This window comes from Pelophylax lessonae, assembly GCF_965119305.1.
Source record: "Pelophylax lessonae genome assembly, chromosome: 11".
Classification (NCBI taxonomy): domain Eukaryota; kingdom Metazoa; phylum Chordata; class Amphibia; order Anura; family Ranidae; genus Pelophylax; species Pelophylax lessonae.
Window position 1 is genome coordinate 192,052,748 of NC_138778.1, and position 17,682 is coordinate 192,070,429.

Sequence of the window (17,682 nt, forward strand, 5' to 3'; positions counted from 1 at the left end):
AGGATTGAGAAGAGATCGTAGATCAGGATTGAGTGCAGACCCCACCCCCCACACAGCAATATCGATTGTAGTTTGTAGAAGACACTGACCCTATAATTCAGCAGACTCTATCCCTAAAATGCCTACAACTCGCCCTGCCTAAACACTCCGACCTGTCCCTCAATTCTATCCGGACACAAATGGTTTTTTCCTGCCTATCTTTCCCTAATCAGCAGCCAGCACGTTGATGTGTGCTCTGTCCCTGAATCTAAGCAGCATAATGACGCCGCTGCGGCTGCCTCGAACTTATAAAGACTTGGTCACATGCTTCAGACGGCCAATCACAGCTACTGAGACATTTGCAGGCATGGCTGGGATGGCTTAAGGCACACCAGTTAAACGATTGTTGATTGGCTGTTGAAAGCCCGCCATGAAAAGAGCGCCAAAGCATGCAAAACCCGGAAATAAAACGACCGAACACGGATTTTTACCCGAACATACAGTAAAGTGTCCGTGTCCGTGTTCGGGTACAAAAAATCCAATTATTCGGTACGAACACGAATAATACAGTCCGTGTTCGCTCAACACTATTCATGAATAATTTGCAGTTTAAAATTAAAACTAGCACACACAGTTATTTTTCCAAGTATGTGGAGCTTGCTGCAATTCAGCTTTAAACCTAGACCATGTCATCTTTCATTTGCAGGTTGGTGCAGTTTATATGTTCTCCTTTATAACACCTGTATACCCTTTAGGCTGTAATGAAAAAAGATGGGGTATACCTGCGCTATGGAATGTGTATACAACACAAATACATGCACATAGGTGAAAAAAGGTGGTTGTGCTGCCTCCAACTTACCACTAGGGTAAAAGATAATTGGGGTTTAAGGGTTTGTTGGTTTAGGGCGCTACCACCGTGCACAGGCAATTTTGTGCAAAAACTATAGATTTATTTATTAAAATAACCGTAAAGAGTGTAGAAAGTGCTCTATGCTTAAAAGATTAGTCATTGGGCAAAGATGTGCAAAATAAACAGAAAGTGCAATGTGCTGCAGAGTATAATCTGTTTGCTAAACCAAAATAATTGAAGTGCACTTGTGCTGATATAACCCAATTTGTGTACCAGCTTGCGGGGTACAAGCTGTGAGAAACCAGCTGGTACTGCTTACTAAAAGTGCCAAAGTGCTACAAATAAGTAAATAAAGGAATATTGCTGCAAATACATTTATTGTGATATCCCCATGTTGGGGGTGAAGGAACTTATGATTATAATCGAAAGAGTGATAAGATTCCAATCTGTGCGTAAGTGGCGCCTATATTGTGCGTGCTGGGAGTGCAAGTGCTAATACCCGTGGTAAAGCACTTACCAGGCTACCTCCCTTGTTCCAAATAGGGCTCAGTTGGTGCTTTTCCCACTGTATTACTTTGCCTTTTGTTAGTATGCTGCACGTATGGAGCTCCTGTGTTAGGCTCGGCTGTTTGCAGTTGCTCAGTGATAATCTTCTAGAGAGTCAGTGTACAAAAGACAGAAAAACTTCCATGGTGTAGTAAACTGTATATCGGGGAAAGTTTGGTATAAACTCACTGTTAGGAAGTTCACGTTCAGCTCCTCGGGTGTTCCCAGGTGTTCGGCCATCCGGCGCTTCCGCGTTCCACGGACCAAAACCACCTAACCGGAAGTGACGAATGACGCTGTGTTGCCGCTCTATGCGTTTCGTCACTGCAACGTCATCTGGGGCGGTGCCATTCTACATACTCCTGATGTTTATATAGGCCTCCGTATCCTAGTGACCTTATTGTTTACCTCCGCCATATTGGTAACCTATTTTGAAGTCACGCGGCGGCCATATTGGTACCTTAAAAGCCCTTTTTTACAGGTCAATGTGTTATGGATACGGTAGGCTCATTTCATCATGTGAACTTCCTTAGACAGTGGGTTCCATATGCATTACTCGATTCATACTTCTGAATAATAATAACGGTGCAAGAATTGTGCTTAATGTGCAAACAGAAAGTGCATAAAAGTATGTGCAATATGGACCGATGTCTAAAGTGAGTGAATTAAAAATTAAAACTTACTTTATTAATTTAAAAAATGATATTTAATATAAAATAAAGAAAATTAAAAGCGAGACAAAAAATTCAAAAGTTAAAAAATTAAAAATTAAAAAATTGGACCACTTTGTTGAGGATATAATATATTAACCACTTTACCTCCGCTCACATGGAGGCTACTGCGGCACTTTGCCACGATCCCGTCCAGCGACGTAGACCTACGTCGCTGGACTCCTCCCCCTGTAGGCGGCGCTCGCGCGCTGCCGGAGGCGCGCTCCCGCTGTTTTCATTCACAGCGGGAGTCGGGCCAGGGGAGGAGCAGCGGCGATCGCTGCTGCTCTTACCCGATCGTCGGGGATCGAGTCTGGAGATCCGCCCGCTGTGTGTAAACACAGCGGGCGGATCTCCATAGTGACAGGGAGTGACAGATCGGAGTGTTCAGCATAGCTGGACATCCGATCTGTCCCTGTCTCACAAAGTCACCTCCCCCCCCACACGTCAGTAAGCACCAGGCATACATTAACCCCTCCCTCTCCAATAAAATTAACCCCTTCACTGCCAGTGTCATTTTTACAGTAACAGTGCATATATATAGCACTGATTACTGCAGTAATGTCACTGGTACCCCCAAAAGTGTCAAAAATGTCAGTCAAGGGTCCGATCTGTCCGCCGCAATGTCGCAGTCCCGCAAAAAAAAAAAAAACGCAGATCGCCGCCATTACACGTTAAAAAAAAAAAAAAAAAAATGACAGAAATCTTTCCCGTAGTTAGTAAACGCAATAACTTTTGCGCAAACCAATCAAAATACGCTTATCGTGATTTTTTTTACCAAACATAGGTAGCAGAAAACAAATTGGCCAAAAATTTGAAAAAAATTTGATTTTTACATTTTTTTGGGGGGGAATTTCATATAAAAAAATGTGAACAATATTGTTATTTTTTCAAAATAAACGCTCTTTTTTTGTTTATAGCGCAAAAAGTAAAAATCGCATAGGTGATCAAATACCACCAAAAGAAAGCTCTGTTTGTGGGAAAAAAAGGACGTAAATTTCGTTTGGGTACGGCGTCGCACGACCGCGCAATTGTCAGTTAAAGTCGCACAGCGCCGAATCGCAAAAAGTGGCCTGGACGGAAGACAGCAAAATCCTCCGGTGGTAAAGTGGTTAAAAGGAGGTATTGGTAGAGATAAGGGGGGCTTATGCATATAGTACAGCCTTATAGGGGCATACCTAAAAAGGCATCTAGGAAGGAGGATGAGGATATTGGTTGGTAACCATTAAATGAGGAGGATAAAAAATATGATAAAATTGTGATAGAAACGCGTGATAAAAATCACGATAAACGCATGATAAAAACGCATGGCAAAAACATGTAAAAAATGTGTAAAAAAGGAAGGGGAGACTGGAGAGGATGCAACAAAAAAGTTAATGTATCACGCAACGAGACAAAATGGGTATATCTATTATAAACTCTCCAGGCTGAAGGCCTTAACATAGACATTGACCTAAATTGTTTTATCACTGACTTTTAGGTACCCTTGGGTTTTACCCTGATTTTACCCCCTTTTTTTACACATTTTTTACATGTTTTTGCCATGCGTTTTTAGCATGCGTTTATCATGATTTTTATCATGCGTTTCTATCACAATTTTATCATATATTTTAATTTTTCATTCACTCACAATAGACATCGGTCCATATTGCACATACTTTTATGCACTTTCTGTTTGCACATTAAGCACAATTCTTGCACCGTTATTATTATTCAGAAGTATGAATCGAGCAATGCATATGGAACCCACTGTCTAAGGAAATTCACATGATGAAATGAGCCTACCGTATCCATAACACATTGACCTGTAACAAAGGGCTTTTAAGGTAATAATATGGCCGCGCGTGACTTCAAAATAGGTTACCAATATGGCCGGGAAAGTGTGGTATAAACTCACTGTGAACTTCCTAACAGTGAGTTTATACCACACTTTCCCCGATATACAGTTTTACTACGCCATGGAAGTTTTTCTGTCTTTTGTACACTGACTCTCTAGACGATTATCACTGAGCAACTGCAAACAGCCGAGCCTAACACAGGAGCTCCATACATGCAGCATACTAACAAAAGGCAAAGTGATACAGTGGGAAAAGCACCAACCAAGCCCTATTTAGAACAAGGGAGGTAGCCTGGTAAGTGCTTTACCACGGGTATTAGCACTTGCACTCCCAGCACGCGCAATATAGGCGCCACTTACGCACAGATTGGAATCTTATCACTCTTTTGATTATAATCATAAGTTCCTTCACCCCCAACATGGGGATATCACAACAAATGTATTTGCAGCAATATTCCTTTATTTACTTATTTGTAGCACTTTGGCACTTTTAGTAAGCAGTACCAGCTGGTTTCTCACAGCTTGTACCCCGCAAGCTGGTACACAAATTGGGTTATATCAGCACAAGTGCACTTCAATTATTTTGGTTTAGCACACAGATTATACTCTGCAGCACATTGCACTTTGTTTATTTTGCACATCTTTGCCCAATGACTAATCTTTTAAGCACAGAGCGCTTTCTACACTCTTTACGGTTATTTTAATAAATAAATCTATAGTTTTTGCACAAAATTGCCTGTGCACGGTGGTAGCGCCTCATATACCCTTTAGGCTGTGGCTCCTCACTCAAGTCCGCTTAGGAAGTAGCTTGAACAACAAAATTTGACCTCGACTGAGGTGGGATGTAATCCACATTAGGTGACATCTGGCGACAAATGAAAAACATCTAAAAAGTGAGCAATACCTGGAAGCCAGGAGTTTAGAAGCCTTCAGATCTGCCACAACATACAGGAAGTAATAGCTGCAGAACACACGGCGCTGTATTAGAAGAAACGTAAAACAGATTGCATCCCATACAATTCCTGCTTCATTTTCAGGCAGCTCGCATGCGTCATCCGATGGGATATCTGCAGAGAAGGTCATTTTCACGTTGCATATTGAACACACACTCGCCATAATTCTTAAAAGATCCATCCGCCCAAACCTCCCATGTTAGTTTTGTTAGATGGGAACTTAAAACACCAAAAGGTGACTTACATTTTTCTCAGAAGATGCAAATGAGAGCTCTAGTGTTTTCAGTTATAAAGTTCCTACCTTCATCACCCTGCAGTCTCTTTCTAGCAAAGCTGACGTTTACCTGCTTCCTCCAGCTTCCCACAAATTCCTATTTTCTCGTCAATCTGATGGGCTGCCTCACAGGCCAATAGAAAATAGTAGGAGGCAATTTAGGATCGACAAATTTCAACACTACCAAAAAAACACAAAAACAAAACCCATCTTGCCCAATCAGAATAGCCTGACTGTGGCCTTCTCCAGGTACGTTTTGGCACCTCTATATACCTTCGCTTTACACCTCATTGTTTTTTTTGTTTTTTTTAAAGTGACGATCACTTTAAGATCCAAGGTCTGAATGCTTGCTGTTGCCACTGCAACTGGTTCTATTTTTCTGACAGGATTTGTAATATTATTTTGATTCATTGTGGAAATTATAGAGAATGAGAATAGTGGAAAAGCCCTAAAAGTAGATGAAAACACTACAATAGGCAAGTGCATAGCCTATACCATGGACCTTTCACAGCTGTAGTTGCCAAAAAAATTGAAGGTGTCCAAACTCTCCACAGTCTGCCTATAAATTAACATTATCTTATTTGGGTGGATGAATCAATAACCTACTAAAAGATAAAAAATAAAAAAACCTACTCAAGTCATATCCTTTGATGGTGCAGAACATGCTGAAAGTCTGGATGAGCCAGCAGTTATTCTTCATCAATTTATCCAGGTATACACAAGCTCCAATCTGGAAAAAAAAAAAAAGATTTATTTTTGTATTAGTAGGAAAATAAATGCCCCAACAAGGTGAACAAAAATGCCAAATTTTCCCTGACTAAAACATATTTTTACAACTAACTACACCATTAAATCTTGGTATTTCTGCTGGTCATAAAAATATATTTATCTGCCAGTATTAAAATAAATATGCACTTAATTAATTTCTGGTTTATGCAGTCAGACATAATTGAACAACCAGAATGTGCAAGATGCAGCAAGTCATAATAACCAATTATTGACTGGTTCTCACAAGTAACTTTATTTTGCACATTCTGTTCCCTGCTTGTACTCTTACTGAATAGAGTTTAGCATTTCCTAAAGACATTTAGAGTAGACTTGGGTTTGCCGTGTTAAAAATGATCTTATCAACAACTAAGTGCCCCTGGGTATTTTTTTTAAGGGTTTAAATTACTGAACAAAAAGCCAAGCCAACCCCTATTAACTTAAACCAAAATAAATGTAATATTTAAAAGGTAATTGATGAAAATCATAAGTACATGCCAGCAAAGCAAATTTCGATACAGACAATACAATGCTTGTCCTTGTAAACAATGTTATTTACAGATAGGCCATGCCATGTAAAAAACATTAAGCATACGTACTGAAAGCAGGTTCTTCATGGTGATGGTGAAGGCAGTGTAGACAATCAGATAGTCCCACAGCTTTATCAAATGACGGACAGGTTTCAGCAGAAGGCTGCCCCCAAACAGCATAAAATGAAAACAGGCCATCAGGTATCCCATACACAGGATGTTTATACGGGTTGTTCCGGTGATGAAGATTAGGCATAGCACAAACCAGAAATGGAAGCTGAACACCACCACTTTTGCCATGTCTAGGTAAGACCTGGGTTCAACAAAGCAGAAGTATCTGACTGTGAAAGCAAATCTGTTAAGAGTAAAAATTTCAAGGGGGAGATTTTTGCATTTCTGCTGGGTTGACTAGCTACTAGGATTATAAGGATTAAAATACATCATGTGCACCACTGTCATCACAAGAACACTCTACAACAATTTATCTTAGCAGTGATGGCAGCACACATTCTGTGCTTTAAACACTTTCATTCACCTCTTAGCAGAGTGTACTGAATAGTGGCAGTTTGTCTTTCCCAGGCAAATATCTGCCTGTCTTTTCCTATTCTGAGGCTTTCCATGACTCACCTACAGTGTAGAAAATTAGGAACAGGGCTATATTGGCACAGGTCTCCTGGATCCAAATCCTTACTGATTTCAATGTTGTCCCCAGCCAACATACGGACACAAGCCAGGTTCTCATCCTCAAACACCTGCCACTGCAGGGAGGCAAAGAGCAGCAGCATAGCATCGTCTGTACAAAATAAGGTGTAGTATTAATTATATCCTCACAATATAACATCATCTATGTAACATGAAAAGTTTATTTAACCCAAGACTGAGATCTCACCTGTAGGTACATGCCAGCTCGCTTAAAGTACATGTGAACCCTTACCTTGTTGAAAGAGTGTATCAACGTGCCTTACAAAAAATTATATTTCATATTACATTTGTTAGGGCTCATTCTACGATGAAATGTGGCCCCTGCAATTACAGATTTAACAAGCCAGACTAGCCAGCTGTATTTTGCATTTAGACGACATGTTAAACCACCTGTTGATTCATTCATTCGAACACTTGTCAGTTGGATACTTAGCATTTAGATTACAAGACATGTTGCGTAAACAATTGACACTTGCTTACATTAACACATGACAAGTGTATGCAGCCGGGGCGACTCTGTCACAGGACACAAATTATTATACGGGAACACCTCACATTGACACAAATGCAAGGCCCTTTCATGTATTGTTCTGTCTGATATGTAATTCGACTGATGAACTGTAAAACCGGTTTGGAGCAGTCTTTTCTGTTCAACAAATATGCTTTAAATATGAGCTTCACATGCAATAAAAATTAGTTGTGACTGCACTAAGTTTGAGTGCTGTGTGTCGTCATAACTCCCAGCTGGATGGAGGGTGAATTCATTATCTATTGGGAGGGTAGCAACTGAAGGGCTGTAATATCATCGTGATTGCCTCCTGACGAGATTTGAGCTAACACATGTAAAACAACTCATTCCGTTTAAAAATAAAAATGCAAGGCAAAACATGTGTGTATAACATATATATATATATATATACAGTGGGTACGGAAAGTATTCAGACCCCCTTCAATTTTTCACTCTTTGTTATATTGCAGCCATTTGCTAAAATCATTTAAGTTCATTCTTCTTCCTCATGAATGTACACATAGCACCCCATACTGACAGAAAAACACAGAATTGTTGACATTGTTGCAGATTTATTAAAAAAGAAAAACTGAAATATCACATGGTCCTAAGTATTCAGACCCTTTGCTGTGACATTCATATATTTAACTCAGGTGCTTTCCATTTCTTCTGATCATCCTTGAGATGGTTCTACACCTTCATTTGAGTCCAGCTGTGTTTGATTATACTGATTGGACTTGATTAGGAAAGCCACACACCTATCTATATAAGACCTTCCAGATCACAATGCATGTCAGAGCAAATGAGAATCATGAGGTCAAAGGAACTGCCTGAAGAGCTCAGAGACAGAAATGTGGCAAGGCACAGATCTGGCCAAGGTTACAAAAAGATTTCTGCTGCACTTAAGGTTCCTAAGAGCACAGTGGCCTCCATAATCCTCAAATGGAAGACGTTTGGGACGACCAGAACCCTTCCTAGAGCTGGCCGTCCAGCCAAACTGAGCTATCGGGGGAGAAGAGCCTTGGTGAGAGAGGTAAAGAAGAACCCAAAGATCACTGTGGCTGAGCTCCATAGATGCAGTCAGGAGATGGGAGAAAGTTGTAGAAAGTCAACCATCACTGCAGCCCTCCACCAGTCGGGGCTTTATGGCAGAGTGGCCCGACGGAAGCCTCTCCTCAGTGTAAGACACATGAAAGCCTGCATGGAGTTTGCTAAAAAACACCTGAAGGACTCCAAGATGGTGAGAAATAAGATTCTCTGGTCTGATGAGACCAAAATAGAACTTTTTGGCCTTAATTCTAAGCGGTATGTGTGGAGAAAACCAGGCACTGCTCATCACCTGTCCAATACACTCCCAACAGTGAAGCATGGTGGTGGCAGCATCATGCTGTGGGGGTGTTTTTCAGCTGCAGGGACATGACGACTGGTTGCAATCGAGGGAAAGATGAATGCGGCCAAGTACAGGGATATCCTGGACAAAAACCTTCTCCAGAGTGCTCTGGACCTCAGACTGGGCCGAAGGTTTACCTTCCAACAAGACAATGACCCTAAGCACACAGCTAAAATAACGAAGGAGTGGCTTCACAACAATTTCGTAACTGTTCTTGAATGGCCCAGCCAGAGCCCTGACTTAAACCCAATTGAGCATCTCTGGAGAGACCTAAAAATGGCTGTCCACCAACGTTTACCATCCAACCTGACAGAACTGGAGAGGATCTGCAAGGAGGAATGGCAGAGGATCCCCAAATCCAGCACTGAAAGACTTGTTGCATCTTTCCCAAAAAGACTCCTGGCTGTATTAGATCAAAAGGGGGCTTCTACTAAATACTGAGCAAAGGGTCTGAATACTTAGGACCATGTGATATTTCAGTTTTTCTTTTTTAATAAATCTGCAACAATGTCAACAATTCTGTGTTTTTCTGTCAGTATGGGGTGCTATGTGTACATTCATGAGGAAGAAGAATGAACTTAAATGATTTTAGCAAATGGCTGCAATATAACATAGAGTGAAAAATTGAAGGGGGTCTGAATACTTTCCGTACCCACTGTATATATATATATATATATATATATATATTTTTTTTTTTAAGTATAAGGGGCAGTGCACTGATCATCCCAGTGAATGGCTGTGCGGGAGGGGGGGGGGGCTGTGGCAGCACAAGTCTGATCATTGGAGGACAGGCAGCCTGTTCTCCCAGCACAGCCAGAAAACAGACCACCCTGTGATCGATGGGCTTCTATGCCTAGCATGTTCAGTTTGAAATAGGAAAGCAGGGGGACTGGCAGGATCACCAGGTATTTCACACAAAGGAACAATGCAAAAAGAACAGGATACTTTTTACACAAGTACAGGGTACAACAAACTCATATCAGAAGTATGAAATGCTGGGGTAACATATTTTTCTATTGCCCAAACATTTGTTATATCCTTAGGGGACTCAAGTGACATGATATCCTTACCCCTTGATTCTGAATTCTTCTTCAGAATCACACCAGTATTTTTCCTACTGTAATCGTTAAGGTTATAGCCCCCTTTCTCAACTATTTAACTTGGAGGAACCCTTGAAATAATTTTAATGTCTCTGGGAACCCCTGCTAAAACTGCTAAATCTACATGTAGCTCATGGTATTTTAGTATTATCAGTTAGGTATAGAAAGTTTTAAATAAAAGAAAGAATGTGGCCTACATAAGTGCATAAGATGCCTACCTAAGTGCATAACACCCAGAACAGATCATTTTTATCACCTCCCTGCTCTATAAAACAAAAATTTTCAGTAATAATCATGAAATAAACGTTTTTTGGTGTTCCCCTACAATAGTCAGTGTGGAAGGGACCACTAATTGATGGTTAGTGGAAAATGATCCCCTTGTGGTGGCTTTGGGGGTTGGAGATCAATTGCTCATGGAACCCCTAGCAATCTCAGGGGGAACCCTAGGGTTCCATAAAGACTATACTACACACTGTAATTAATCTCATTTTATTTTCAAACATACTTTAGAAAAAGGCTGGAATGCAATAAACAAACTGGTCATGTTAAGCAACACATATGCAATTTTCACAAGAATTGTTTATATCGATGCCAACTGTGAATTACATACATAGCAGGAATCCGGGATCAGGGGCTTTGGCAAAATCAGGCAGGTAAAGCCACTTGATAAGGTTGGATCTGGGCTTCACTGGCAATATGCGCCATGGATAATCTGTGTGAGAAAAGTAGCCAATGGTTTTTAGAGTAAGCAGTAACATCACAACAAGAAGTATGACCCACCTTCCCCAATCACAGAATGAGATCTAATTTTCATAATTGTTGGACACTAGGAAGTAAAGAAAACCATATTCGAACCTTAATGAAAAGTGGAAAAACTGAACGGATCCAGCTAGCATGACCATATACCACAAAACTTTCTAGATGAAGTTTCTGTAAAGTGATCTTGTAGCTACACAACCAGAGAGCATGAAGAACTCTAAAGAGGGCCAATGGGGAATTTGTTTTGTTTATTGCTGAAAGTCACAATCTCACAAATAACTCTCAAAAGTTATCATTGAAAGTATAGAAATAGCAACCAAACCATAGTCACAGGATTAAGACTCCATTATCTCCAAAAATACTGCTTTCAGGAAATATTGTACCACATATGATAAGGAAGTGTGATGGCACATGGTACTAATGTGAAAAAAGCCAAACAAAATTTCAATTTTATCATGCATTATTAAAAATATGTGGATTTCCGACCAGTGCGGACATTCCTTCAGGTGCCAAACTGATATTTTGTACTGCATTTTATGATCCTGATTTATGTTACAATTGTATTTTTTAGCATACCTTTAAATAAAGAATTTATGAAAAAAAAAAATTATGTGCATTACTTTATTATACACACAGGAAACTTGTGACCATGTCAAGTCCCAAGGAACCTGCTTTTATTACCAAATGTTGCTAAATGTGAACACACAATCTGCAACAACAAACTTAAGAACATTAATCTGTGACATATGCAAAGTACCTCAAGAAAAGTTTGCAGTTTGCGAGAAGCCACGTGGGAGACACAGCAAACACGTGGAAGAAGGTGCTCTGGTCAGATGAGATCAAAATGCTATATGTGGCCGAAAACTAACACTACACATCACCCTAAACACACCATCCCCACCGTGAAACATGGTGGTGGCTGGCAGCATCATGTAGTGGGGATGCTTTTCTTTAACAGGGAGTAGGATGCTGGTCAGAGTTGATGGGAAGATGGATGTAGCCAAATACAGGGCAATCTTAGAAGAAAACATATTAGAGTCTGCAAAAGACTTGAGACTGGGGCGGAGGTTCACCTTCCAGCAGGACAACAACCCTAAACATACAGCCAGAGCTACAATGGAATGGTTTAGATCAAAGCATATTCCTGTGTTAGAATGGCCCAGTCAAGGTCCACACCTAAATCCAATTGAGAATCTGTTGCAAGACTTGAAAATTGCTGTTCACAGACGCTCTCCATCCAATCTGACAGAGCTTGAACTATTTTGTAAAGAAGAATGGGTAAAAATTTCACTCTCTAGATGTGCCAAGCTGGTAGTGACATCCCCAAAAAGACTTGCACCTGTAATTGCAGCAAAAGGTGGTTCTACAAAGTATTGACTCAGGGGGAGATGAATACAAATGCATGCCACACTTTTTAGATATTTATTTGTAAAAAATTTTGAAAACCATTTATCATTTTCTTTCCACTTCACAATTATGTGCCACTTTATGTTGGTCTATTACATAAAATCCCAATAAATACATTTACATTTTTGGTTGTAACATGAGAAAATGTGGAAAATTTCAAGGGGTATGAATAATTTTTCAAGGCACTGTAATTATACTTTTTTTAGCCCTATACTTCCAATATTATTATAGGAATACTTTAAGGGTATGAAAACAACATAGAGTTTATATTCATGCACTGTGCATTCTACTAAAACTGAATAGAAATAAAGTTGACTGAAACTCTTGGAAGTAGTCTTTCTGCTGAAGCATTCCGTTTTTACTTAAAATTGGCACTAACTTGAACAAGAATTTGTTTTTATGATCTGCAGACATGAGCAGTTAAAAAGGACAAATGTACTGCCGAATATGGTTACCTGTGCAGAATGCTGGAGGGATGCCAATACAAAGGAGGTATTGGACAGTCATTATGCTTGCAGTAAAACAGCAGTATCTTGGCCAGACCTCTGCGATGGTTTTTCGACGACGCAGGTACAGTATGTAGAGTAGCCAACCAGCGTGCATGGCAGCATAAAAATCCATCCGTTGTCCAATCACATTTACCGAGATCACAAAACAAACCTGAAAAATTGAGACTGCTTCACTTAGTGTGCTCTATTGCTTGTCTGCATATTTTTAAAACCACAATAAAGTGGACCCATGCACAATTTTAAGATTTTTTTAAAGTCCTGCTAAGATTAAACACTGCGAGATGCAATTTCCTTTATTAGCCAAACGTGTGTCGTACTCTGATTTAGGTTTACATACTAAATGCCAACTTTCTGTGACTCATGGCTAAGCTTCACCAACTTTCATTCTACTGCCTAATGAGGGTGCCTTTACTTGCCATTGGGGCAGTCTTCTTCAGCATTAGAGAATGCCAGTCGTGGCTTGGCTATGAAGTCAGTACCTTATAGCAAAATGTAACAAAAATCAACTAAATCAGTGAGGGGCACAGAAGAGCCCCTTTTTTGTGTAAAAAGTAAGTAAATCTAAATCTGACAAGGTAAATAAAGCTAAATACAGCACAAACACACAAATTTTATTAGCAAGAATGCAGTTAACGTAATAAAGACTGAGCATTCAGATTCCTCCCCAAGCCCAGTTGTGACAGATTTTCCTAAAGCACTATTTTAACCACAAAATCCAATTGTATATTTTTAAGAAGTACAACTTTTTCTGTAAATACCAATTTTTAGGGGAGGCGGGGGGGCTATTTACTAAAAGTGAAGGACACACAATCTGGTGCAGCTGTGCGTAGTAATCATAGTAATCAATTCTAGTTGTTTGTTTTTTTTTTTTTATCAAAGCATACAGTGGTTCTAAAGGCTGAAGGTTTGTTACCTTAATGCATTCTCTGAATTAGTGGAGAGCGCAGGCGGGGGACGTGAGAAGAAGCACACAGCAGTTAAGTATAAAATGTATAAAACATTTAAAATAAGATAAAGAAAAATATCTTTACAATCACTTTAATTGAACAGGCTGAAGTTAGAAGCTGATGGTTACTATGCACAACTGCACCAGAGTTTATGTGCTCCAGTTTTAGTAATTCCCACCCACAGTGTCCACATATCTGTAACTGGCATTAACACATGCGGTGATGTGAATTTGTATTCCTGTGTGCAACCACTAACTGATTAGGTCTTAAAGTGGAAGAAAAACCTAACATTATCTTTCCCTAAAAACGTTAGCTCCCCCACCCTCCTACCTATCCTGCAGCCCCCGGGTAAAAAAGATCTGTGTACTTACCTCTTTTTAATCCACCCTGATCTAGTTACGTGATCCTGCAGCTCTGGCTCCCCTGTGTCAGTGAGCCGCTGCTGCAGGGGAGAGGAGGGATCTTTTTATACAGGGTATGCTGGATACATAGGAGGGGGGGGGGGGGAACATTTTCAAGAACAGTTAGTGTTAGGCTTTTCTTCTAGTTTAACAAGGAAATGAGCACTACTCACATAATATCACAAAATGTCATAGATTATTTCTATTCTACTGTAAGATATGCAGTCATAATATAATAAAGGCTTTAGTATAAATTTGACATTTCTCATTGCATCAGGCACTCCGCTGCCTATTGGCTGCTGCCCACTTTCAAGGAGACAAACCTGGTTGTATTTTATGGCTCCTTGGAAAACCTCAATAGCCCTACTTGGTATGCAGTTTTTCTTTAAGGATGTATTAAATATAATTCTGAGCATTAACAAGTGACCTAAATTGGTTTAGAATTTCATAGGCAAATATTTTTAGACCCAGTATCTCACCTCCAGTCCAAACTTGTAAAAAAAGTAATTGATAAAGTACTTCAAGCAGTTGATAACTCCATCATCAAGATCCTTCCGTGTGATGTTGTCAAAGATGCTTCCAGTGATGGGGGTTGTGAGCTTGTTGTGTACCCGGTAATAAAATTGGTGTCGGTAAACGGTTGCTTCAATAGCCATCAGAGCCAGAACAAGGAGATGATTCTACAAATAGAAAGATGTCTCTTGTATTGGAAAGATTAATTTAAAAGGAGCTGAACCCTGAAGGCTGCATCACACAAAATGGCAGGTAAAGGGCAGCTGATCCTTTCTCCATTAGGAACTGACCCTGACTTGTTCTGCAATAAGTCTGTGTGAGGGTGGCCATCCTGATAGAGGTACAGTGCATCTGGAAAGTATTCATAGCGCTTCACTTTTTCCACATTTTGTTATGTTACAGCCTTATCCAAAATGGATTAAATTCATTATTTTCCTCATAATTTTACAAACAATACCCCATAATGACAACGTGAAAGAAGTTTGTTTGAAATCTTGCAAATTTATTAAAAATAAAAAAAAAACACATGTACATAAGTATTCACAGCCTTTGCTCAGTACTTTGTTGAAGCACCTTTTGCACCAATTACAGCTTCAAGTTATATGAGGAAGAATGCCACAAGCTTGGCACACCTTTGGGCAGTTTCTCCCATTCTTCTTTGCGGGACCTCTCAGGCTCTATCATGTTGGATGGGGAGCGTCAGCACACAGCCATTTTCAGATCTCTCCAGAGATGTTCAATCAGGTTTAGGTCTGGGCTCTGGTTAGGCCACTCAAAGACATTCACAGAATTGTCCCATAGCCAATCCTTTGTAATCTTGGCTGTGTGCTTAGGGTTGTGGTACTGTTGGAAGATGAACCTTCACCCCAGTCTGAGGTCCATAGCTCTCTGGAGCAGGTTTTCATCAAGTATGCCTCTGTATATTGCTGCATTCATCTTCCCCTCGATCCAGGACTGGCCCCAGACATTGTGCTGCCTGGGTCCAAGAATTTAATTCTCCCCCACCCCCCCCCCCCACAAAAAGATCTTGGGTAGGGTAGTATATAGAAAGGCTAGGCCAGTATAGGGGCAAGCTAGGGTAGTATAGGGGCAGGCTAGGGTGGTATAATGGCAAGCTAGAGATGTATAGTCATTTTTGAGCATTACAGCTTATGCAACATTTGGCCATCCAGCAAATCAGCAGCCACTACTAGAAAAATTGATGGACACCCTTTGTTTCCTGTCACACAAAACTAACTTATATTACCTCTCTGTTGCTCTCGCCCAGTGCTCCCACAGTCTTCAGTGCCTAACCTCACACATGCACCATAGCAGAAGAAGGTAGGCTGGGCATAATGCCAGCCACACCCCTTTCTCCAGTTCCACCCAATAGAAATGCAAGCCTTGCAAGTTGCACCCAAACATCGGCTGCTGGAGGAGCTGGTGGGAAAAGGGTCTTCCATTGCTCTACGTCTCCTGTGGGTACCCCAGCCGTGACAGCATACACCTGAGCTCTTCATGTGTGCTTGGGTGTTTAACAGCCAGTGTTAGACTGTCATTTATCCTGTTTGACTGAGTTCACATCCTCTGAGAATGTCATCATTGAATTTGGGAGATCCATAGTACCCACTAATACTACAGAGGCTACCGGAGAGAAAAAAGACACCAGCAGGTACAGGCTCAATTGCGGTCCTATAATTTAGACAGCAATTAACTCTGGTGAGTTTGAATTTTTACTATTAGGTGAAGGCAAGCAATCACGTGTTACACCTGGAAATTACATTTTAGCACTTGGCAACTCCTAGATATTTAATTATATTTTTTAACCACTTGCCGACTGCCTAACGCCGATCTACGTCGGCAGTCAGCCCCTCACAGGCAAAGTGACGTAGGGCTACGTCACTAGCTTGTGAGGGTCTAGGGAGCGAGCGCGCGCCCCCGGAGGCGCGCTCCCGCTCCCGCGTGGTCACGGACCCCCCCGCGCGTGTGACCGGCGGACCCGATGTCCGCCGGTCACTCGGCGATCGGCGGGGGAGAGGGAGAATGTCAGGCAGCTTGTGTAAACAAGCCACCTGTCATTCTCCTTGCTGTTAGGATACTGATCACTCGGATCTAGTATGTAGATCCGTTGATCAGTGTCCATACAGCTCAAGCCCCAGCCAATCACAGTAGAAAGCACGCCCCTAGGGATACACACAGCCCCTCCCTCCCAAATAAAGTTAACCCCTTCACTACCAGTGTATTTTTACAGTAACAGTGCATATATATAGCACTGATTACTGTAGAAATGTCACTGGTAACCCCAAAAGTGTCAAAAATGTCAGTCAAGGGTCCGATCTGTCCGCCCCAATGTCGCAGTACCGCAAAAAAAATCGCAGATCGCCGCCATTACACGTTAAAAAAAAAAAAACAACAAAAATGACAGAAATCTTTCCATTTGTTAGTAAACGCGATAACTTTTGCGCAAACCAATCAAAATACGCTTTTTGCGATTTTTTTTACCAAACATAGGTAGCATAAAACAAATTGGCCGAAAAAGTAAAAAAATTTTGATTTTTAAATTTTTTTTTGGGGGAATTTCATATAAAAAAATGTGAAAAATATTGCTATTTTTGCAAAATTGACGCTTTTTTTTTGTTTATAGCGCGTGATCAAAAAATCGCACAGGTGATCAAATACCACCAAAAGAAAGCTCTGTTTGTGGGAAAAAAAGGACGCCAAATTCGTTTAGGTACAGCGTCGCACGACCGCGCAATTGTCCGTTAAAGTCACGCAGTGCCGAATCGCAAAATACCCCCTGGTCGGAATGGGGGTAAAATCTTCCGGGGCTTAAGTGGTTAAGTGCTGCAATATATTTTTTTGTTATTTATGTTAGCATAATTGCATGCTGCTTTTCTATGACATTTTTGAGCGCTGACATCTTAATATTTTAACTATGAGTATGCGTCTTTAGGGCAGCAGGATGGCCTCTTTACAATGCAGCAGAGCGGCTGCCCCTGGATGACACACAAGACTGCTGTAAA

General features: G+C 40.7%; 1 protein-coding gene across 1 annotated transcript in view; it reads right to left on the reverse strand.

The window, feature by feature from the left end:
* LOC309566686 (piezo-type mechanosensitive ion channel component 2-like) overlaps positions 1 to 17,682 on the reverse strand; it is a 141,433-nt gene that overhangs the window by 63,271 nt on the left and 60,480 nt on the right. The window contains exons 24-30 of the mRNA XM_082271945.1: positions 14,647 to 14,847; positions 12,766 to 12,970; positions 10,755 to 10,856; positions 7,072 to 7,237; positions 6,514 to 6,757; positions 5,783 to 5,879; positions 4,827 to 4,989 (exon numbers count right to left, since the gene is read on the reverse strand). Coding sequence (XP_082128071.1) covers positions 4,827 to 4,989; positions 5,783 to 5,879; positions 6,514 to 6,757; positions 7,072 to 7,237; positions 10,755 to 10,856; positions 12,766 to 12,970; positions 14,647 to 14,847 — 1,178 coding nt within the window. The remainder of the gene's footprint in view (positions 1 to 4,826; positions 4,990 to 5,782; positions 5,880 to 6,513; positions 6,758 to 7,071; positions 7,238 to 10,754; positions 10,857 to 12,765; positions 12,971 to 14,646; positions 14,848 to 17,682) is intronic.